Consider the following 26,137-nt stretch of genomic DNA (forward strand, 5'->3'; position numbering starts at 1 on the left):
ATATTAAATATCTTTTAAAATAGAAAATTATGTAAAACAATGGAGTATAAAAATTATCATGATAATAAATAAATCAAATGACGAAAAATATGTAATTTAATTTAATTTCAATTATCAACTAATATATTACAGACGTTGGTTTTATTTGTTATGAAACGTTAAAAATAACTAGAAAATGGCTAACACTCACTTTCATATTTTGAAATAATTTTCATACAATAAAAATAGCTCTTCTCAAAATAATACATTATCTTACTCTCGATTGTTAATATAAAAGAAAAAAAAAACAAACTGAAAATGAAAATGTATTTCGACACAATTTTTGATACAAATCAAAATAACACTTAAACAATTACTGTACACGCGAGTAATTCAGAAAACTCGTTTGCAGTCACGAGTGTCCTCTCGTTTTTAATCTAATTCAGACTTTTTTCTAACATTTTTTAAAACTTAAACTAATTTAATTTATGTGGAATTCGTATCCACAACGTTTGGGTACATCCGATCGTTTCGCATAAAAATCGTACAATGATGGCGCGTGCATTGTTGAAACAGTAATAAAACGGTAGCGATCAGAAAGGAAAAAAAAATGTTAAAAAAAGAAAGAAATTAAACGACAACGACAAATGACTAAAATGTATTCGTTTTCGTGTCGCTATCGTCGGACGGTCGTTCCGGCGAATGCTGCAACTTCCCCCCTCCCCCAAATCGACTCATAATATTAACACGCTATATCAAAATCGTCATCGCCGTGACGGCGTCCGGAAAAAAACGGGATTCCGGGTCGTCGTCTTGTGGCCGTGCTAACAGGACCTGACCAACAGGCTTGGCCCGGGCGTGAGTCGATGGCCGACGGATGACGATTGCGGGTCGGACGCAAACGTCGTCATGCTGATGGTCACGGAGCTGCTGGTCGTCGGCCGAGACGACGTCATCGGTAGCTCGGCGGGACGATGGCCCGTGTACAGCTCTTGTCAGTCTGGGTCGTGATGGCAGTCCAGCCAAGCGATCGCTCCCACCGCGAACAGGATGAGAGACGTCAGTATCAAATGAACGATAGCCATCCAAAACAACGTCGGGTTAGAGCTGAAAAATTAATATCGACATACTATTTATTATTATAGTTGGATTGCGAGGGGAGCAAGCGCGCGATTCACGAAATACAAAACGAGTACCTAAATCATAAGATATAAATATTATATATAAATAAAAAAAAATAAAAATATATATATATGTATACACATATCTTATGATATAAATCATAAGATATATTATTATTATGTCATTCACACTGCAGGTCAAGCCGACAAAACGGTACCCACGCAAAAAAACATAATATCGATAAATTACGCATTATTAAAAAAAATATATTTCGTATTTACTAAGTTGAAATTTGCAAAATATTGCGCAAAAGGTGTGATTATTTTTCTCGCAAATAACATGTTAACATTTACTGTCTTTGTGTTTGAAAGAGCCGTCGAATTACCATAACATTATGACGCTCGAAGAGTAGCTACTCAGTATTATTTTTGTCTAGTATTAGAAATAATGATATAGTGGCTGCAGTACAATCACAAAAGTAGATTTATTAATTTTATAACGATTATACGGCTTTAATTTTTCTATTATTTAATATTTCTATTTCATCCTCTTTCAATTCTATACCTACGTCCGTTTTTCAGTGTATTACTAATTTATTTACAATTTTTAAGCATCAAAATCCTGCGCATCGATTTGGTAAATTTGGTTGATGAGTGAATTTGTTTTAATAACTGCATACTATAAATAGACTATTAAACTGATGTCTGATACAGAACTACCACGGCTCAAGTGGAATAGATTAATGTATGTAGTTTTTAAACGGTATAATCGGCTGGTGGGAACTTTCGCAAGGTTTTATCCTGAGACTTATAATCAGTAGTATTACGCGTATTAAATGAGAAAGGCGATTAATGTAAAACAGCGGAAATATTGAATTCTAGAAAATGGTAAAACCACGTTTAATACCCTTTCTGTGCCTTGTAGTCAATGGATTTGGTTATAAATCTGCCTGAAGGAAAACACTGACATATAATGACATTAAAAAAAGTGTGAATGATTTGAAACGAAAACTTTGTGGTTTTAAGGGTGTAATAATATCAAAGTTTTTTAAAGAGATGATAGATATATTCGTAAATAAAATCGATAAAAAAACTACAAATAAACAAATATCGTTCTAAAAATTTCGGGTATTAATATTTATATTTTCAGCGATTGACTAAGTCTTAGCCTTTAGCGTTTTTATAATATTATTCGTGTAGTATAAACGAAATATTTTAATGAAAAAAAAAAAAAAACTTGTAGGTACGTCTGTATAGTATTTATGAAAATAAAATATTGCTACATAAAGAAAATGCATATTTATGTGTATAAAAACATGCACCAACACAAACAAAACGTTTATAATTCCGGAAGTACGGATAAATCAGAAAATTCTATGTAATAAAGCGATATCTTCATAAATACTTGACCAAAATCAAAATTTTATAATGCATAAAGAAAATTAAACGATAATATATTATTAAATAGTAAAATTAAAAAAAAAAATTAAAAAAATATAAATAACTTAATTTTTTAAAAACAAAATCAAATCTACACGACATAGAAAATATTATCTTTCACGTCATTTGTAAACTAATTTTTTTAACTACGACTGCCCTACCCTCATCCAAATGCAAATTCTAAAAATTATTTTGCAAGTATTTTATTATTAAAAAAAGGTTCATCGCGTTTGACGGAGTGAAATCGGGTGCTTAAATATAAATATTTATATACATTTTTTATGAACACTGACCATAAATACAAATTTAAGCTTTAATAATGTATTTATGTATGTCAGTGCTTGTGCGCACTGGTCGGGTGACAAATTATTATATAGGCCACATACCCATTTTAACATCTTCCACACACCTAAGCGGAGACGATGTCGCGGCGTTCGGTAAATCGATTCATTATTGATGTTTGAAAATTGCATAAGACATAAAATCGTCAAATAATATTTCAATAACATTTTGGCTTTTTTTTTTTTTTATATATATAATATTAGTTTCATTTTCACGTGTAAATATGTCGTTTTAACGATTGTTTTCTTTAATATTTTTAAAAATATTATTTAAAATTGTTCACGTCGATATTCTCGATACAGTATATTATTCAACGTTTAAAACGATTCTATTAAAACTATACTGCAGAATGCTTTTGACGCGAGACGACATCGCTCGTAACGCTAACGAACAGCCGTCTCGCGATGTGCATCCATCGTCTCGGATACGCCTGTCCGCGACCTCGGTGGGTCGACCCCGCTGTTCGCGCTGTTCCGAAGCGGAATAGTCGTCGCGGCCGCCTTGTCGCATCGATAGCGCTTTACGGTGTTACGGTGGACACGTTGTTATTATTATTATGTCGTCCGTCGTGGTCGAGTCGGCCGCCGTTGACGCGCGTCCCGGACGGCCGTCCACGCGGATCGCGACAATAATCATTCCGCAACGTCGTCACATTTGGCCGGCCAGCGGTGGCGGCCACGCTGTACAGTCGTTGTGGCGGCCGCCTTTCATCTCGCCGCCGCGCTAAATTCGTCACCAGTGCCATTGCCGCCGACGTATCGATTGTCGCGACGCCGCCGCGCCGTTCCGTATCGAGTCATCGCTCGCCGCCGCGCTCGGTTTTGCGTAATTTTATTTCATAATATAATATTATAGTAATTAATTACAGTTTGACAGCATTACGGTGATGTTTCGTCACTGTGTTGTCGTCGTCGTGTCGTCTCATTTCATAATTTTACATCGTGGTTCGTATGATTCGTGTGTACTCACATGGAACAAAGTGGCGTAGCCAGAACTTTTTAATGTGGGGGGAGGGGGGTAAAGTTTAAGTATATGCTAGGAATGGACAAATTATAACGGGCCAGAACATAGAGAACAAAAAAAAAGTCATTCAAAATATGCTGCACATTTGAATTAGAATTGTTTTGTTGATAATGTAAAAGTATTTGAACTTCGTAACATTAACCTTAGTCTTCTCATTTTGATCGCTAGTTTACTGAATATTTAAAAATATTAAAATAATCATGAGGGGGGGGGGGGGTTAAAACACCTAAAACCCCCTTGGCTATGTCACTGCATGTACTTACTGTGCATATAAGTATTCGAACACGACCATACCGTACGGTACACATAGTGCTTAGTCGCGATTCACGTCTTCTTCAGTAGAGTAATAATTCAAAGGGGTACTTAATACTTATCAATTATTATGTGCCATACATTTTAAAACCGTTGTATTTTTAACGTTTGTGCATATTTAGTTTGAGAGCTTAAAATTCATTTTTTGTTAATCCTGTGACAGCTGTCATTGTATTCAAGGATGTACAAAGATGTTGTGTAACGATAATAATAAAACAAAAAATCAATGGTTTCTTTTAAAGCGAACCCATATTGCTATTGCCACGAAAGAACCCTTCAAATTGTCCATGTGTGTTCTTGTCCCTTACATAATGTGATTAGAGTAGGTCAATTTTCAGACCTAATTTGAATAAATTGTTGGAAAAGCTTGAAAATGGCCAGGAATATCGAACCATTCACGAGAATTAATTATACTATTTGTTAACATATTTCAACTTGATATAGGTAGGTACTTAAATTTTTCGATCAAATACAGTATACCTACCTAAATTATGTACATTTTTCGTTTGTTTACAGAGCAATTTCGTTAGAATGTAGGTACAATTAATGCCAATAAGTATATTTACGATAAAATAATTCAAATTATTAAATTCAAATTGGAAAATGTTTAATCAAATACCTACTTATTATCAGCTAGATGTGACAACCTTCACTTATTTCTTCTTTTCCTTTCCGATATTAATGACAATAAAACTACTTCTTATCGAAAATTGTAGACGTATTCACGCTTGATTAATTCGTATTCACGACACAGACACATTCGGTCTTTTTGGGGGATTTATATATTTTGACGAAATATTCTGTTTTTAAAGAATGTATGTTAAATTGTTTCTTCTGGTAACTATTTATATTCTATTAATTTATCAATAAAATTATATATTGTATTAATTCTATCATATTTCATTTATGTCAAAACAGTTACAAGTAAATAGACATTAGTCAGAGCTTTAAGCTGCATTAAATGCTAATAAATAAATTATTAGTAATTAATCTAATATTGTCAATTCATATTCATTATGCATTTACCAATACATATTATATATATGAAAATATTTTAATACTTATTTATTCAACTAAAAGAACAAGATTAGATATAAAATCTGAGGAATTTATATAGACTGTCATCTTTTAATATACGAGTACCAAATTCATAACTTTTAATGATACCTACTGCGAAGTCAATTAAACTTTTTTTTACAGTTTTTTTTTTTTAATCGGTTTTTGTGCTTACTACCTAGCGTTTTTTTTTCTTTAAACGTTGATTGTAGAATAATTAATTTTTGTTCATTACCTTGTAAAGTAAATTAAATTGTAATTTTATTTTAAAATCATTTATTAACAAATTATTTTTATTTACTGTTTTATTGACAATGCATTATACCTCCATAGTGAAAACAAATAATGGCATTTTCGACATAAAATAAATTCAGTTATTGATTTTATATCATAAAAATTGTTTACAATATTGTAATATAATAAAATGTAATTTTAAATTTTAATTTTGACCCGGTTTTATAAAAATATTTCAATGTACGATGATTAAGTATGAGGAAATCAATTTTTCGAGGAGAGTGCTTGAAAAGTTAATCTCGTTCTTTATAATATGTTGTGCAAATATTGTCATGGTATTTATTTTGAATCAAAACTAGTCAGTTTACAATAGGTATCGATATATTTTGTAAGCATTTCTCACGGTGTAGTGCAATCAGAAAGTAGTCGTATTGAATTACTTATTCGGTATTCCGTCTCTAAAATTATTTTGTGATGCTGATGAGATAATAACGTCACACGTCTGTAACTTCTACGGTTGAAGGCAATATTATTATAATATTCTGTTGACGGTTTTAGTGTATTAATCTGTGAATATAATATATAACGTGAAACGAACTACGATGAACCATTATAATAATATATTATTCATAAGTCGACTAAAATCTGACGGGGTTTGTCGTTATGTTATATTTTCCATCGTCGGGTGAAACTATTTTCAAAACGTTTCATTGAAGTTACAATACAACATTATTATTTTGTCATATGAGCCTATAATATCGTTGAAATTTTTTCACGAAAAAGCGACAGTTGTTTAATTATATTATCAATTATAATAATACCTATATACTAGTTACATAAAATCGAAAATCGAAATTGTTTTTATCGATCGTGGACCGATATCAATTCATCCACTTAGCTAGACTGCAGAAATATTTCATTGTTATCTACCACTGTTGCATTATAAATGAAACAAATTGCATTTTTTAAAATATACAATATATTATATTTGTCTCGTTTACTCTGTGTTCTTGTTATTACATCTTATTATTTCATATTTGTCGGATGAGGAAAAATAAATAACACATGGAGATAAATACACACTGAATGACTTATCGTCTTTGATTCCCAAGCGATTGATGGTGGCTGTTTATTTATTTTTTTTAAACATACCTTACACGAATATCAGTTGTATTTTATTGCACAATACGTGTAATGTATGTTATAAGTATACCTATGTTCAGAGCAATATATTTAGAAATAACTCTTAGCTGACATGTCAAATGTGCGTATGACACATTTACTAATGTCAACGTGGGAGGACTGTTTTTTAATATTTGTACTCACAATATGCTATAGCATGTTCATGTGAATAATAGGTATACTATATCTATATTATATAGAGTGGATTAATGTATTTTAAAGTTTTTATTTGTAAACTTAACAATAAAATACAGTGTCCAACCTGTATAATTGTATATTTTATTACACCATAATATTTCGTATGCGACTGTGTTCGCGGAGGATTTTGATGATTTTCTTCTTATTGAAATTAATATTGACAATACATTAAATAATAAATTATTTAATATTAAAATAGTATTAAATTTAAGTCGATATAAAGCCCTAATAAAAACAAAAAATTAAAAAGCGACAGAAAAGAGGCTAATTTAACCTATTATTATTATTATATTTTAATGTTTTAATGTTATATTTGTATGAAAATTAATTGATGAAAGATTGGTTACCTCAAATTTTAATAGAAGTGCTTTGATACGTATTGTCTATTGTATGATGTTAATATCAAAAATTTAATATAAATATAATAGTAAGATATATATATATATATTTATATAAAGATTAATCAATATAAAAAAACTTTATAAACAATATGTTAGAATTCTAGTCGAAAGGTTACTCAATGTTACTATATCATGCGAGATGGTGAGTGGATAACCTAATGTGAATATCGGTTAGCTAATAACAACTTATGTACAATCGAGTATAATTATATACATAATATTATTCGTATGTTCGTACGTTCGTAGCAATTATTACGGTTGACGCAAACATTTACGTATTCAACCATTTTAATATTTAACACTTCGTGGATTTGACATATTGTACCAGAAGGGTGCTTACATCATAAAGTAAAGCGTTTTTCTATTAAAGTATTAGAATTATTTATCAAAACTTTAGTAACTAAAAAATTAAGCTTGACACATAGCTAAATAAAAATCAAATACATACAATGTCTAGTGACTTATTCAATTATCGACGGACACAATTATTACTATTTAGCAGTTTTTGTTTAAATATGTGTTTATTCACATCCACGCAGGGTCAGGTCTTATAATTATCACAGTTCAAAAACGATCGTGAAATAATTGTTTGATTAGATTTCAAAACATTTTGATAATTTATAGTATTAATAAATCGTGCTGTGAAGTTTTGTGATTTTAACTTTTCATTGACGATATTTTAATATTTCTTGATTATCTAAATAACTTAATCATTAAAGTTATATTTTAGTAATTATACAATTGTTGTAATTTTGGTACGAATAATTACATTTTTCGATAAATACGGCAAGGTATACAATTAATGTATTTAGGTTTTTGATTATTGAGCTCAGTATTTGTGTTTAACATGGTTGTTTACTACATATTATATATTACCTCTTTGTATTATTTTTTAAAGATTATTATTTTAGGTAATAATTTATTTTGAACCAAATAACCTAGTATGTATTTCACTTTTACAGTTGTCCACACTATTAGTTTATTTTTGGACCGCGATGAGTATATTTTATTTGTTAATGTTTAGGATGGTAAATGTAAATAAATAAAATTAATGAAAATTTATATTATATGAATCGCATTTATAGTAATCTTAGAAATTACAATGTTGTTTATTTGTTGCTATTTATATTATTGATTATTATATTTTATTAATAATATCTCTTCAGTACCTAAATAAAATTATGGCCATGCAAAATCATATATACGTAATTTCTGACTATTTTAATATCATTCTATCATTTGTTGTAAGTTTAAGTCAGAAAAAATTATAAATTATTTAAAAGAACCGTTATTTATCATGATTTGGCCATTATGGCAAATTTTAATGAAATATTCATTTTAAGAAGTTGGAATCACAGTATTTTCTGAATATTATGAATTAATATAGTATAATAATCTAACGATAGTTATTTAAAAATTCAAGTCCTCAATATCAATTAGAAATAGAAATGTTAAGATTTAAAATAATAATATGTTAATTTTTATTAGTTATAATTTTTGGGAAGAAGATTATAACTGTAACAAATTTCATAAAATCCCTTCAATCATACCAACTCTCATCTAAACTATCCTTCCGCATATTACCTAACAACCCACTCTGTCGTCTCAAATGTAAATGGTCACGTGATCTATCAAACAATATATAAAAATCTATAATATAATTATTAGAAACCTACCCTCTAGATTCATAATTTGGTAGTAGTGTCAATGAACGCTCTCTTCTTTCAAGCCGTCATTTTTAAAACTCATATCTAACCTATTTATTCATTGTATTATTGTGTATACAGATTGTAAATATATTTTATGAATAAAAAAAGAAAAAGAAAAGAAGGATATTTTTAAAAACATTTAATATTAAGATAATAAAAGCAGAAAGTAGGTACCTAACCTTTTTACTCTACATTAAGTGTCAAGTATATTTGTCTTTGTTATTAAAAAGTAATTCACTGTAATGTATGTGTTAAATTTAAATTCTATTCAATAATTATAAAAAAGAATTGTGAATTTATATATTTATTTATAAACAGCTATTATAATATTTTATGATTATAAAAGAAGATTACAAAAGGAAATTGCTGAGAATTTTCTACTTTTTTCCCACTCTCAAAGTATCCACTAGACTCAATTGAGTAGGTATCACTTTTAAAGTTAAAAACCAAAGTGTTTTTTTCTGTCACAAAAAGGTGACGATAAACAAAAACAAAAAAAAAAAAAAAAAAAAACATACCTTATTGTAAAATCAATATTCATTGCTTTATTTAATATATATATATATATAACTATAGATGCTTTAATTAAGGTAATTTTATTACATTTATAAAAAAAATGTAAAGAAGATAAAAATATAAGATGTAATTACTAAATATTAGAGATAATTTCGGTGTAAAGTGATAACAATTGAATAAATACCTATTAACTATTTTATTTTTGTCATTAGTATTCTGAAACTTAATCAATATTTTTCTCGTTTGCACTTTGATATCATTCAGTGTAAATGTATAAATAAAATTGTACTTTTGAATACTTACCAATATTATTAAAATAAATTTAAAACAATTAGTATATAACCAATTTGTGGTATAGTTAATAACTTAAATTATTTTAGTGAATGTATTCTATGAATTTATTCTTCAAAAAAATAGGTAAACTTACATTTTAACAAAGCCAGATTAAAAAAAAATAAAACATTTAATATGAAAATATAAATACAAGTTTAATAATAACGATTAAAAAATAAATTATTGATTCATCAAACATTTAGTCATTTTAGTGACTGATATTAAAGCCTGAAAGTTAAGTTACTCAATTTTTGTAACTAAAATATACCAATAAAGTTACATTTTAGCTTTGCATTTTCACCATTTTTTATCGTTTTAAATATTATTAATCTAAAAAAATCGTGAAATAAGCTTTAGTTATTCTGCAACCGTCGTATACTAAACTTACCATTAGATTAAAAATGTATAAAATCTACATGTTTATAATAAATAATGATATAAGGTTATAAACTATCTAAAAAACACTTTAACCATGATAAATAAATAACTCATCATTTTAAATAATAAAAATAAAACATTGCTATTTCAAAAATAATGTAACAATTATTTTTTTGTTTAAATTATTTTATTACTCTGTTTATTTTAGGGTGACCATTTTAAGAAAATTAAAATACAGGACAGTTTTAGCTCCTTCCAAAAAAACTTCCTATCACAGAAAAAATCTCTCCATTTATATTCACATATACGTGCACAATTGTAGAGTGTAAAAGTTTAAATCTGTGTCATATCACAAACAATCGTGTTTTTTTATTATTTAGCCCTTTTTGAGTTAACTAGTCTAATCTAAATTATAAAAGTGTTTGAATGTTTAGGAATATATATATATATTTTATTATTATTAAACAACAATGTTGAATTTCAAAGTTAATAATTTTTTTTTCACAAGAGTTAGGAAAATTACATCATTATATAGCTATTTTCATTATTCATGAATTTGATAATACTTCTTTCACTATCCATTCTTTTTCGCATTTTTCTGAATAATTTATTGAATTTAACTATTTTGTTGCATCAAAAGAAATTAATAAAATTGTGGAGTTAAAATTTTAAAATGCTTTTTCGCAATAGTTATCGATTTAATGGCTTCGACATTAAAACGGCTTTTTCATCTGTCCACAATACATTTATTATTAACAATATTCTTTCTACAGACATATTTGTTTCAGGAATATCCAATAATTCAATAATTATTGAAAAGTTGTTGACGGAAATGCAATTTATTTTTAGTGTTTTAAATACATCACGTCATTTTTCTGTTTCATGTTGATTGCTAATTTGGTTATTTACTGGCATCGGCTTTCGATTCTCATTCCACGAAAATTATTATTTGTTATTTACAACTTCGGTTAAAAAACTGTATTAGATTTGTTTCATAAATTGACTTATTTTTTTTAAGATACAATGTTTTTTAATATGGAAAAACGGTATTAAAACGGGACCATCTTCTAAAAAAGGAATAAAAAAAGTCCCGTTCGAAGTTTGTCATGATAACGGGACATGATTTAAAAAGGGACTATCTCGTTTTAAGTCTGGTTAACCTAGTTTATATGAATACATTATTATTTACGATATTGATTTTACACTTCTTTAAATTATTATTATTCTTAGTTTTTTTTTTTAGAATTTTATTTTTTTATTAATACTTAATATATATGTTTTGTTTTATTTTAATATTATTTGAGTATTGAGTTTTCTATTTTTATTTTTTTTTTTGAATTTTTTTTACTATAGTAAATGTTTATATTTAATACGTATAAAAATTCAATGAATTTATTTGTAGTTTGCAATTTGATTCACTTGCAATATATAATATAATCAAAATATTTTCCTATGTAAAAATGTTTCTAAAACTAAATCAATAATATTAAAGATAATGTCTAAACATTTTTAAAAGTGTTTAAGAAGATTTCAATGTTTTAAAGTAGTACATAATTTATGATTTTAAAAAACTTTTATGAAGAGTTATTTTGTTTAAAAAAAAAAAAAAAACTATTAATTTTATTTTTTTAATTATCTTGGTTCTTTAAGGTATTTTTTATTAAAAATATATATTAATACGTTATAAACATTAATATTTTCAATAGCATTATATAAAAGATTATACGTATATTCTATAGTTTTCTTTAATATTAAATTGATTATTATATATAGTCTATTAATATTAACTAAGAACTAATATTATATAATTAATTTTTTTTAAATAGTATTTAAAGTTATTTCTTCATTTCAAATACATATTATATTAATACGATTTATCGAATTAACAAATGTCATTTGAAAAATTATAAAAATATTAATAATTAATTTGATTAATAATATTATTTAATGCATTTTATAAATATATTAATATTTTTCTTTTTTGAAAATTCTAATTTATAATGTAAATTTATTTTCAACATTTAGAACATAATATTATAATGCACTCATCATTACAATAAATATTACATTTGCGTAAATTAATTGTGATTAATAGACAACTTTATTTCTTAAATTTATAAAAATTTTAATATATTTTCTTTTTTACACTGAATATAACACCACTATCAAATATTTACTCGTATATTTTGTAAATGCAATTGATTAGGGTTATATAACCTAGAGCTATGTATTTGTAGGACATATGAGCAAACTAGTAAAATCATTTTGTATATAAAATATATTATCATTTTAATTTTATTTAGTTATTTAATCATTCTATTTATTTAAAAAAAATAATTAATAATTAATAGGTTCAAATATTTATCAATTAAATTCAATATTTACTTTGAAAAAATACTTTATAAAGAAAAAGTACTCATAGTTAAAAAATAGTTTTTTACTTGACAAAACAATAAGAATTGTTTTTTTATTTATATTTATATATATATTTACAAAGCTTAGGTAGGTACCTACATATATCAAGTGTGTATAAACATAAGTTTTAACACAAAAAAAAGAGTGTTTCTGTGATGTTTATATTACTGTAGGGTTATAAGTATTTCAACAACATTTTTTTCACATTTATTAAACTATAATATGATTAAATGATTTATTAAGTGGTCAATGAGGTTGAAAACAATGAAGAATGACGTTTAATATGATATACTTGTAAGTGGTTTTTTTAAGGATAATGTTATTTATATAATTTGATACAATTATTTAATATGAAATTAATGTTTTATGATTTCATTTAAACAGCAATTACGTTAAAATAATATATCTAGATAGAAAATACTAGTTATTTAATTTATAGCCAATCTTACAACTTAAAGCTTTTTAAACTTTATTAATTTTTATAAGCATTCAAATTGTTACTATAAATACTATTCAGATGTTATGTACAATGTACTAGTAACATCGTCATAAAAATAAATACCATAAGAAATCACACTTAATGTGAACAAAGCTATGATAAATAAGCAGTTTAATTTTAATATCGTTACTATCAAGTTTATTATAAATTAAATCATTTGAGGTTTGTATATTGTGCGTATTTTACGAAATACAAAAATTAAATTTAGTAATAATAACTTACACGTCGACATTTGTATATATATATATATATATTATATAAAGACTATGGGTATAAACGATAGATTACCATATCTATTTTTCATTATAACTGAATGTCAGAACTGCAGGATTAAAATATTTATTTTCTACATGATTCAAAGTTTTGAAATAAGGGATACAGTTTATGGATAAAATAGTAAAATAATTTAATTTATTTTCTGAATTGTTCAGAGCAGATATTTTTATGCAAAAATCTTTGGGCTATGTAGAATACGTGTTTATTATTACCCAGTATGTTTATAATAACAATGTTCTACACAATGCCTTGCCTAACAAAGATAAATTATTAATATACACAATATGATGACAATTAAATGTATAAATAAAATTGATAAAAATAATAAACTAAAAACCAAAATTAAGTCTAATTTGAACATTGAAAATTTAAAAAAATTTTATTTCGGTAGTTTTTAGTAAGTTTTAGGACTAGACGCAAAAAATATTAAAATATTGATAAGATCTTAGTAAGTGTAATTTTTAATATGAGCTACACTTTTCATCATTTTTTAAATACAATTATTATGTATTAATTGCTTTTTCAGAATTAAAACCCACTACTTTGAGCCCAAATTTTATAATACAAAATTAGAAATATTTTAACGTTTATTTTTTAGCATATAACAAATAATGATGTATAACATATAAAAATATCAAAAATATTTGAAAACCACTAAAAAATTACGGTTTTTCTTACCAAAACAATATCAATACATAATTGGTTATTCTCATAATTAATGATTACTAAAATCAAAAAATACAAATATTATTGAAATATATAATTAAATAAAAAAAAATAAAGTTAGTATATTATATTAATTATAATATATCAGAACCTCGTACATGAATATTGTGTACATTATATTTGATGTCATTGAAATTTAGATAATCTTCAAACAAAATCATAAAAATATTTCAGACTTCAGTTAGAATTTTTTTATTTATTAATTCATAATAAATAAAATGTTGAGTGTAATATATTATTGCTGCACCTTATTGATAAATTAATTAACGTATACTACGTATATATTTTTATGATGTTTTATGTTAATGTATAATATGAGTGTAATATCAAAATGTATGAATATAAAAATGGTTTTTTTTTTAATATCTAAATCATACTATTCTTGTTTATAAAAACTATTTTTATTATATTTTATTTTAACGTATAGAGAGATACTAATTTAAGTATTTGATTATGAACCATAATGCTGAGTTATAAAAACGTGCACATTTTTTAGTAGGTACCTATTTTATATTGTATTAATTTTTAATAATTATATACTATGAACATAAAATAAAATCGCGATATTTTCACATCAAAATAAAGGTAATTTTGTTCAAAATTAATTAAATATTAAATTTTCAAACATCTGCAGCTAATTTTTATATGTGCTAAGTAAGTTAATAAGTTTATAATAACAAATAACTTTATGGAGTTGACAATTTAATATAAAGCTTACTAAGATATTATTTTCGTTAATAGTTTTATAATACAGTTGAATAGGTTAGTATTTATAAAAAGTATCTCATTTTTAATTTCACTGTAATAAAATAAAATTATTAGGTAAAGTATTATTACCTATATTAAACGAATATAGTGATATAGTAAATTACTTGTTCAGAATTTACCAGTTTAAACTAAATTTAATGTAAATTATTGAAAAATCAAGTTTTTATTTTTATGTTTTTAATGACATATTGTAATAAAATATATAATATTTTAAGACTATAATAATTAGTATAATATGTATAGACATACTATATACTAAATAATGTAAAATAATATCATAATTTATTTTTGTTCAATGAATCATTGTGTGTTTCACAATAACATCTTGTTGTGCAAATAAAGTTAAAAAATAAAAGTATAGCAGTACGTATTATTGTCTAGAAAATATTTTATTTAGAGTAGTACTTCAACAAACAATAGCAATGTCGAATAGTTTTAAGACTTTAAGTTATTGCTTTTCAAAACTATATAACAAGCCAACTTGAAAAATATTTGAGTCATGTGATGTTCTCGAAAGTATGCGAGTCTCTAATCAAATGTTTACAACGAATATAGACTGTACAATAACTATAAAATATGCAACTGTACATATTATTATGGTTATGATGACATCTTAACATTTATTCCAGAAACACCGTTCTGACATATAACAATTGTTCTAAGATGAAAACGCGCTGATTTATGAGTAGAAATAGAATTTTTTTTCGCGATTTCTATATATAATTTATTATAATGAGTTGAACGACGACCGGATGCGAAATGTTCGACAGTGGTACATGCGAGTCCGGCATGCCGTGAAATACGGAAATTGGTAAATGGTCTCAAAGGGACTCTCTTCGATCGTTAATCATCTGGTGGTTGTGTGGGTGTGGTACCACGAATTGTAAAGTTGAGGGGAGAAAAGTGAGAAAAGTCGGGATAGTGGCATTGAATTTATTGTGCACGATTAAAGATGGTATGGTGTTTGATCAGAGCGTATGGGGTGCGGGGTTATCGGCCGAATGTAGTGCGTTTGGAGAAAAACGCAAGCGTATCCAACAGTGAAATTAAAAGCTCTCTCGATATCAGATGATTACTCTGAATAGAGAAAGACAGTGAAATGAGTAAGATTAACTCTACTCAAAATCCGTGCCGCGGCGGTTGCCTGACATCGTTTGTTTCTGGACGATGACGAGATGTTAAGTCGGTTTAGGTTTGGGATCGTGATTAGAATATCAAAAACCGAGGGTGAGCATTCGCACGAAAATACATGGTTGGCAAAAAAAATATATATGTATATAAATAAAAACTTAGCTCCATACATTTAACGTACATTCAGTGACTATATGCCGCAGGGATTTAGCAAATTTCGGCTAGCCCGTGGGCTAAATGCGACTTTTATCGCACGCATGTCATAGGGACACTAACAAAAAGTGACCCGATGTCAGAGATATATGGATTTTGGAAAGAACCGTATTGTGTTTTGTTAAGGGGTATAGCAGACGGACCTTTTTTTTATGAGTTCAATAGAGCTACAATATTATAATATAAATGCAAGCATTGTACAAGTGTATGCGCAGTTTTACGTCATACTTAGCCACCTAGGCATGCAGAACTTGAAAAAACAATTCTTTACAAATAAATATCACATTTGAAGATTATTGAATTTTATCACTGTTGGTACCAAAAAAACGATACGATATGGATTCTGGAATCATATTTGAACTTTTTATTGTGTCATTAATTAATTTGTTAATCGTATAATTATTTTTTAGAATTCGTTCGGTTATTTGTTAATATAGGGAAGCGTGATTGTTTAATTTCCCTTACCAAACACGAGCATCGCCTACTAATATTTGACTATTATTGGAATCGATTAAAAAATTATATTCTGTGGAATATTCATCAACGAAAAGATATTATACGAAATTCAAAACATTAAGGGATGCATAATATCATGACGAATTAACGGACTTTTGCATAAGAATAAAAATATATCTATTTAATCGAAAAATTATCCGTTTAAAATCCTTTAAATTGTGATTACAGAATTTTTTTTAGTGTTTCCGAGCATATGACGTGTTATCAAGGAGTGTGCATGCAGTGTTTCATTTTACCCGTTAGTTTACCTCTACCAACACGTTTTTATATTTCATAATTTTTTTTCTCTGCACCCAATTTTCAACACGCGATAATTACAAACACATTCCAAAACTGCAGACTATGTCAAAAAGGTTTTTTCAACGAAACCGATTAAAGATAACATGCTCGTGTAATTCTAAATTATATTTTTTGTACCTCTACATGGAAAACTGTAATGGGTTACCTACCAATATAAAAACATCGTTTGAGTAGGTAAAAAACATATAAATTGACATAATTTCAGCGCACACGAACTCAAATGGCACCTCGCAAAAATAATACATAAATCAACACCATTATATTCATTACTTGTGTATCAGTTATATATATATTCAAATATAATCATGTAAATTGACTTCCTTTCTGCACAAAAAACCATTTGGCCAAACTCTATAGTCACATTTACGAGGCTTAAAAAAATAAAATACATATTATATATTATATATATTTCATCTCTTGGACGTAATTTGGTACATTTTTTCTTAAATCTATAATTTTTTTATTCTTTTAGTCATAAGTTTTCAGGAGAAATAAATATATTTTAATGATTATTTTTAATGAACAATTCAAATTCAGAGCAGTTTGCATTGTTAAATTTTGGTAATATTTGATGTTTTGCACGTTAGAGTAATAAAAGATATCTCTTTTATTGTAGGAGTGTATAAATATTACAATCTAATCGTAACTAAATTTGCATTCGAATGTTTTTTTAAATGGCTTCATTTCATTTATATAGATATATTACAAAAAAATTTTAATTTAACGAAAAGGAGGAAATAATGATATATAAAAAGGTTTTGAGAAATTAATTTAAATAATTATACGTAATCTTGCATTACATGTAATCATATGCGGATAAAAAAAAAATGTTAAATAATTGATCATTTAAATTATTTTTTGATGCACTTTTGAGATAAATCATTAAAAAAATTATAAAGTAATTTAGAACTATCAAATAAAATACATATTTTAGTAATAAATAAATACAAGTATAACATATGTATTTTTTCTTAATTTATTTCATTTATCTATGATTTAAATATTTAGTTTGTCATTAAGTTCGATTATAGTATATAAAATATTTAAAAAAAATGTATATATATTTTTTAATAACCATAAAGGTAGATATTTATATTTTTAATTAATAACAACAATAAAATTGTTTTAAACTAAAGCCTGTCGTAATGGAATTAAGATGTAAGATTAAACTTTTTTTGTTGACACTTGCTTTTAATTTTTCAGCAGTATTGTTGCATTTTAAATTATTACTATTAGAGTAATTTATTATAAATATTTCATTTTTCGATTTCTATCATTAGGTAGTAATAATGGTATATTTTGTTTTATGAAATTATTTTCTAAATTATACATCATTAAGTATATTTTGATATACATAGTTTTCACATTTTGGTTTTTATTTTAATCATGATAAAGATCAAAAGTAGTAGTTATGTATATAATACATTAATTTTAATTAACTGACGGGAACTTGAGGCTAACTTTGTTTTAAATAACTGTTTTAGTGGTGTAATTTATTTTATTTCATATAATGTATTGAAATATAGTAATGTCTCTTTGTTATTTTTTAAGAAGTTTCAAGATCTTTTGTCCAGGACTTTTAAAGTATCGAATGTTTGAGACTTTTAAATTGTACTGTAGAATGTATATTTCTTTTGTAAAATTTTAAAAGATATTCTTGATTAACTAAGAATCATTTGTTATAAATAAAAAACTTCAGAATACTTTTTATTTGATATATGTTGTTAAATCTTTAGTCAAGTTATAAGACAAATACAAACAAACATAGAAGATATTATTTGCTTAAAAAATATAAATAGCTTGTTATTGGATAGTTCAATATTTGATATATAATTATTGACGTGATTAGTTTATAAAAATACTAATGTAACAATTATAAATATGTTACATGACACATATGCACAAGTAAAGTAACTGCTGACCAACATACACACACATATAATTGTAAGGCCTATGGCCAATACACACCATGTATAAGATAGTTAGTTCACTGTGGACCTTGGGCCGAAATACAGCTATCGATAACTGAACTCCGCAAGAACACGACACGGGCATTTATTCTAAAACATTAAGATTAACTATTTGTAAGTACCTACTATGTTTTAAGTATTTAATAAAATTATAAATTCATAGTCACTATTGATGAGTCATTTGGTTATTTAAATATTATATCTCATCTCACGATCCTTGTAATCCATTTTTATCCCCAGCTACGATTAAATATATCCATAGAATCCCACGATTCTCCTTAGGTATCCTAATATTTAACTGGTTACCATGTTACACTAGTTCATAATAACTGAAATATTTTGTTTAATATAATTTTATAACATCTGTATATTGCATTTTAAATATCATATTATATTAATATATACTATTTAGTAAGTACAAGTGACATATGACAATATTTAATAAGTAAATATCAATATTATTTATTGAAATTACATGAAGTATGTGTTTTCTACTTAATACTCACAAAAACAATATTTCCTCTATCCAACGTAATTAAAATTTAAATAATGTTTAACAAACTTTAGAAATTTCAAAAATTTTATTTAACATATTTTAAATTTGAATTTGTTGATATCTATAAATAATTTTTAGAAGTAGTTAAGTACTTGTACACTGAATGATTGTAAAAGTATTTAAAAATTTATAACCAATTTATCTTTTGACACAAATCATGATTCATGAAATATGAAAATAATATAATTTATTGTTTTTAGTCGTATAAAACTAATAGTTAAATTATGTTTAATTTAATACCGTATTATATATATTTTTTTGATAATAAGAGCTTATGTGTTTATTTATTTAGATTAAAAATACATTTTAATACAATTTACCAATATCTAAATATTATTTGTAAATTTAGACCATACATTATCAATCAATAATGTTTTAACTAAAAGAAAATGTACCTATCTATTTTATTTTATATACAAGCCTAAAAATAATTTAAGGTTATTAAAAAAATCTATGCTGTAATAAGTTTAAAAAAGGTTTCATTGGTGCAAACCCGTAAAATCGCTTTTAATATACAATTGTCAGATTATAACATAGGTTGTAAACTATAGCGCATAATTAATAAGAAAATTTAAATACAACTTTGATTAATTAGTTTTGTGCTTTCTGAGATAATATCAAATATAATTTATATAAGCTTATCTCAGAGAAGAAAAAATATGCTATATAGGTCTCATATATAATCTGTAATGACCCCGATGCATTCAACTCTTACTGGTACGCCATTATGCTATTTTACGTATATATATATATATACACATATAATTAATTACATGACATATAACTGTAGTGACTTGTAGTAGTATTCAAAATTTCGAATATTGACACAACTCTATGACATAAATATTACCATGATTTAATAGAAATTTTATTTCACGTCGTGAGGTAGAGGTTGTTAATTAAGTTAATTAGCTTTTGAGTTCAGTATGAGTACTATGAATTCCATCGTAAAGTTTTTATAAAGTTCATCTATTGATATTATATACTATTATGTTGCATTTATTGGTATAATGTTTGATTACACTTTAAGATTTATAGTTCCGTTCACGTATGTATCTATGCCGTAAAGGTTGTTGTCTCTACTATGTTGCAGGGTATTAAACATTTTGCGACTTTATGTTTTAATATTTTCTTTTATAACTTTGTTGTGCTCTGTAGTTCAAACAAATTTATTATCTTAAAATAATATGCATACTAAAACTTTTTAACCGATAAATATATTCGATTTATCAAGATTTTCACTAAAATTTTCTAATTATTAGATACGATGTAGTTAGTTATCACTTTTTTTCATGTCTGAGAAAATTTTCATTAAAAGTTTTCCAATTTATTTTATCAACGTTTGTTTGTTAGGTAAAGGGTAGTATCTTATCGAATTTTCTGTACCATTTTAATTTATTATGCGAATGGTAACAAAGTCATCGTAAAATATACTCTTCTAAGGTGATATAATACAATTTTATGTTGTACTCGAACGCTCATTTCATTTGAAAAGAGTGTTCTTTTCATTCAATAAAGTGATTTGTTCGGAATTGTAAAAAGGAACCATTTGGACATTAAATTACTCTGGAAATAGATGGTGATTTTATTTAAAAAATTTGAACGATGATCTGATAGATTGCATCTGATTTCCATATAATATTTTATTACTGTTAAGTCAATTCAAAACTAATTACTTTACTGCTTATTATGAAATTTAAATTATATTTAATAGTTAGATAATGTGTATAAAAAACAAATTTCTTACAAATTATTTTACATTTCATGGTAGAACGTCTGATATTATTTAATATAGATTATATCACAAATAATTTCAATATTGTAATCATATAGCATATATAATTGGTGTTATCGATATCAAACTATTATACTGCACCTTTATAGTACTTATTTGAATTGTTTATTTCTATATAACATTTTTAAAAAGGAATCTCATAAAATGTGCTTAAACATGAAATTAATAAATAATCGATAAAGTCTGTTTGTTGTGATGAGAAAAATATACCGTTAGTACTTGTATGAGTTGCAACAGTGATTAAACGCTTCTTATAAACACAGATCAATTATGTACTTAACCAATAACCACAATGAAAAAAATAGAAGAAATTCTAACTATATATTTTCATATAAATTAGACAAAGAAAATATTTATTCTAATTTTTAAAGTTCATGTAATTTTACATACTTTTGTGTTCCATGGCAGCACACTTATTGCTGTTTATAAATTTGCTAGAACTATTACTTATTTTTTAAAACAATTGAAATATTAAATTAAAAAATTATACAATTCTTAAAAACACTATATTTATCTTAATAGGAAAAAAACTAAAAATGTATAATTTAACTGGCTGTGTAAAAAAAATCAATTTGTAAATGACAAAGTTGAATACATTTTCAAAATATGTAAATATTAAATTTAATAATTCATAATTATTTGTAAATTTAATTTTATAAACAGTACTTTAAATTTACATGATATAATTTTTAACCTAAATATTAGAAAAATGGTTTCATTTCTTTTATACGCATACGCATTTAACTGCAGAATTCTTCACGTGTTTATATATTTTATCAATTATATAAAAAATAATGTATCTATTCATAACTTTTTCATTCGTGAAACTTTTAATCATTATGTTAAATATTATATTTAAATCAATTATAAGGTTTAATATTACAAATATACGAACTTATTTACACAGTTTTATTGTACTTCAATATTGACTTACAAGTTATAAGCTTTTAAAAATAATATTAAATTATTTATTATGTAGGTAATATTATGGTAAATATTTTATGATATTTGCTATATATATATTATGTTACACAATCTTTTTCATATGCAATGATTTATCATTGAATTTAATTTTAAAATAACTATTTCAATGACTTACTCAATGACTATATACACCCAAATTCTAATTTACAGTAAAATTTCTTCCTTAGTATATATTTTATTATATTATCATGAATATTAAATTTAACATGACCATAATTTAGATAAATAATTTTCTTTATTATATTATTATAAGGTACTATGAATTTCAATTATTTACGTATCAATATTCAGTATTTTAGCAATGAATATTGGTTTATAGAGATATTTTTAAAACTGAAAGAATAAGAGTTATTTGCAATTTAAATATTATACCACATATTATATATTTTGATATTAAAAGTTTTTAACAATATAAATTATGAATTCCAAACTGAAGCATTTAAAAAATTAAATAAATACAAAATTATTAAAAAGTTTATATTACATTATTAATAATAAAAAGTAAACAGTACAACAAGTATCGATAGAACAAGGTTCTATGAAATATTAATAATAAACTAATTAAGTTGAAAAAAATGTATTTACATATTTTTACAAAATCAAAACCAATTATTTTCAAATAAATCAAATTAAATTTAATATACATTTTTTTATTTTATCTTAATTTAAGATAAAAATAAATACAAAATTAAAACCTAAGCCAGTGTATATTATTTTATTAAATCTATTAACAAAATATCTTAATAAACACAGCAAGGGAGCCACAATTATGCATTTATGCCTCGTTTTTACTCTTCTCCCAGATATTAATTTATTATATTTGTATATTTTTTCATATAAATAATATATTTATAAGAAACTGAGAAACAAACTTTTAAATAGGCATTCAAAAACACAATTGTTTTTTATTATTTTTAGTTATCATTACAGTTATAAGATTTATTAATACAAAAAAATTGTAAATTACAATACTTGTTTTTATATATACAAGATTAAAAAATAATAAATATTGTAAGTCAGATAAGCTTCATATAAATATTAAATAATTTAAAAATGTGTTATTTATTATTAAATACACTAAGTAAAGAAAAAAAAAAAATCAAAAGTTACACTACCGTGAAATTCAACTATTAACAAAATATTATAGGTAGTTAAACGTATATCAATTTAATTGAACCATATACAACTCGTAATTTCTCACTATTTTCAGTTACTTTAACGAATTATTTAATTACTTTATAGGCCAAAACAAGTCAAAAATCTATTCGAAAACAAAATTATTCTGCGTTGTTCGATCTACTGTAAAGTTTTAATAGAAAGTGTTTGGGGATTGCGTGGTGTAGTCAGAGCGTAAGGTGCTTTAACATTATCGATGCGAGGCCACGAGCCAAATTTCACGTAAAATATTCCAAGTATATAGGGTCGAAGGATAATAAATATAGCCATACTGTCGGTGGTTTAAAAAAAAAAAAGTATAGTACATCGTATGTTCGACAGATGGCTGAACGGTAAAAACTAATCAGTACCTAATCATTTATCACTAACTGAGCGAATAGCCCATAATAGTTAACTAATATACCTAACCTAACTGATGTTATGCGTATAAAATATATTGTTCCTTACAGTTATTTGGGAAAACGAGTAGAAAAAAATAACAAATAGTTACCAACTAATAAACAAATCATTTTTTATTGTTACACGTGTCAAACAATACAAATGTATTACGAGGGATGCCAAACTTTGAAATAAGTGTGGTAATTAAATAACAACGCAACACGCAACTAAAACAAACAATATAACAGACGTTTTACTGACATACTACAGCGTTTAAGACTAAAAGTAGTTTTATAGATCTGGACCACTATATTTTTTCTCGACAATAGATAATATACAATAATTTACGGTTTGACCGAATCATGTCGATTTGTTAAAAAAAAAATGTATTTTATAGTAGCTTTTAATTTAATCAAATAAATACGTAAGTTTTATCGGATAAAGTTGTATATGGGATTTCGTTAATAATTTGAGTTGATTATTATTTTTTAACTCGTTTCTATAAGTTAAAAAAAAATAATACTATAGCATTATTTTTCAAAAATATTGGCTTCAATACTTTTGAATACATTTTTTCGTATAAATCACCCAATAAATACAAAAATACAATTAATATTAAACACATCATATTTTTTTTTATACATTGATATCGAAAGGTTATACTACTTATACTTATTTGTATATATATATATATATGTATTATTATTATATTATTATATCGTACAGCGATAGTATTAATATTTTGATATGAAATGGCCTTGACTTTTAAATTAATTAAACCACGAATAAATTAAATCCAAAGTGTATTATTAAATTTAGTTTATATATTGTGCGGTTTTTGAATCGTTTGTTTTGCATATTTTTCGTTTACATTCTTTGAACCGTTAGTGAACAGCATGTTACTTCAAGGTTTTCAATAATTTTTTTATACATTAATAATAGAGTTACAGAGGAGACATGCGTTTTGAAAACTTAATATTTTGTAATAAATAAATATTAAATAATTGTAAAAAGTATATTTTACGTAATGTGATGTAAAATAACTTTTCTATATGATTATTTTTAAGCTAATATTAATAATATAAACTTTTTTTTTTATAATACAATTTTTAAAATGTTTTAAGCAGATATCTTGAAATCCTACTTTTAATAATTTGGATTGTTGAACACGATACGAATAATATAATTCAAAACGTTAGTGGAAGTTTACGATTTGGCGTTCCGGTCACGTTCTACAATCTTATAGCATCTTACGGCACCGAGACATATACATCTTCAGTGTTTGCCTTCGTGCTTTACGCAAAATTGCTAACGAAAAACTACGACAAGTAGTTACAGTTGGGGTCTAACCTCGCGTGACGGTTTTGTTTTGGCATTAAATTTATGGCTATGGTGACGTTGCGGTCGTCGTCTGTAGTGTGTATGGAATCAAATTGCCGGGGAACACATAATATATATACTTTATATCCCGAAGTGCATAGCTCACATTGTCTTGCATCACGTCAACACTGTCTTAGCGGCTCTGAATAATTTACGAACAACGCTAATCACACTTAAGATTCAATTTGCCATAGAATTACGAAACTTTATTGCATTCTGTATTTCTGTGCCGATATCGATAGTCTCAAAATAACAAAAGTATTGATAAAAATATCGATAGCTGTTTCATCGATAAAAAAATAAGTATATCGTTCAAATATTGAGTTAAATGTTCATAGCTATTTTATTTAAACATAATTTCAAACCGGTTTCGTAATTTTGGAGAAGTTTGCAAATGTAATACTGTAGCTGTTCATTTTTATTGCCAAAATACATAATACTAACGCCAGTTGTCCTGTAATTTTGTATAATTTATAATAACATTTCACTGTGATGTACAAAAATGTCTGTAGTATATTTTTTTTGTTTAAGTTTATGTTTTCACTCGTGTTTAAAATATTATAATTCAATATTCGTTTTACATAAATCACATGATTCGACGTTTTTTCTGCAAGTTTATTAATTCATGATATGAAATTGATCGATGAGTCATAAAATAAAATGTAATTTTGTTTTAGAATTGTATGTGAAAAACTATTATGTCAAAACACATCGTTAAACTTATCATTATTTTCATGGATCAAGTTTTAAAGATTTTCTCGTGATTTTAATTTATTATTGTTGCTTATGAATTTAAATTAAGTTTGAGTGTTGGAAACGAAGAACAAAAT

General features: G+C 25.4%; 1 protein-coding gene across 4 annotated transcripts in view; it reads right to left on the reverse strand.

Moving 5' to 3' along the window:
* Positions 1 to 270: 270 nt before the first annotated feature.
* Positions 271 to 26,137, reverse strand: part of LOC112602653 — a 146,506-nt gene continuing 120,639 nt past the window's right edge. For all 4 annotated transcript variants that reach the window (XM_025350842.1, XM_025350844.1, XM_025350845.1 and 1 more), the window contains one exon: positions 271 to 1,086. In XM_025350842.1, coding sequence (XP_025206627.1) covers positions 975 to 1,086 — 112 coding nt within the window. In that variant the 3' untranslated portion in view covers positions 271 to 974. The remainder of the gene's footprint in view (positions 1,087 to 26,137) is intronic.

This window comes from Melanaphis sacchari, unplaced genomic scaffold (genome assembly GCF_002803265.2).
Source record: "Melanaphis sacchari strain LSU unplaced genomic scaffold, SCAv2.0 Contig8_pilon_pilon, whole genome shotgun sequence".
In the NCBI taxonomy this organism is placed as follows: domain Eukaryota; kingdom Metazoa; phylum Arthropoda; class Insecta; order Hemiptera; family Aphididae; genus Melanaphis; species Melanaphis sacchari.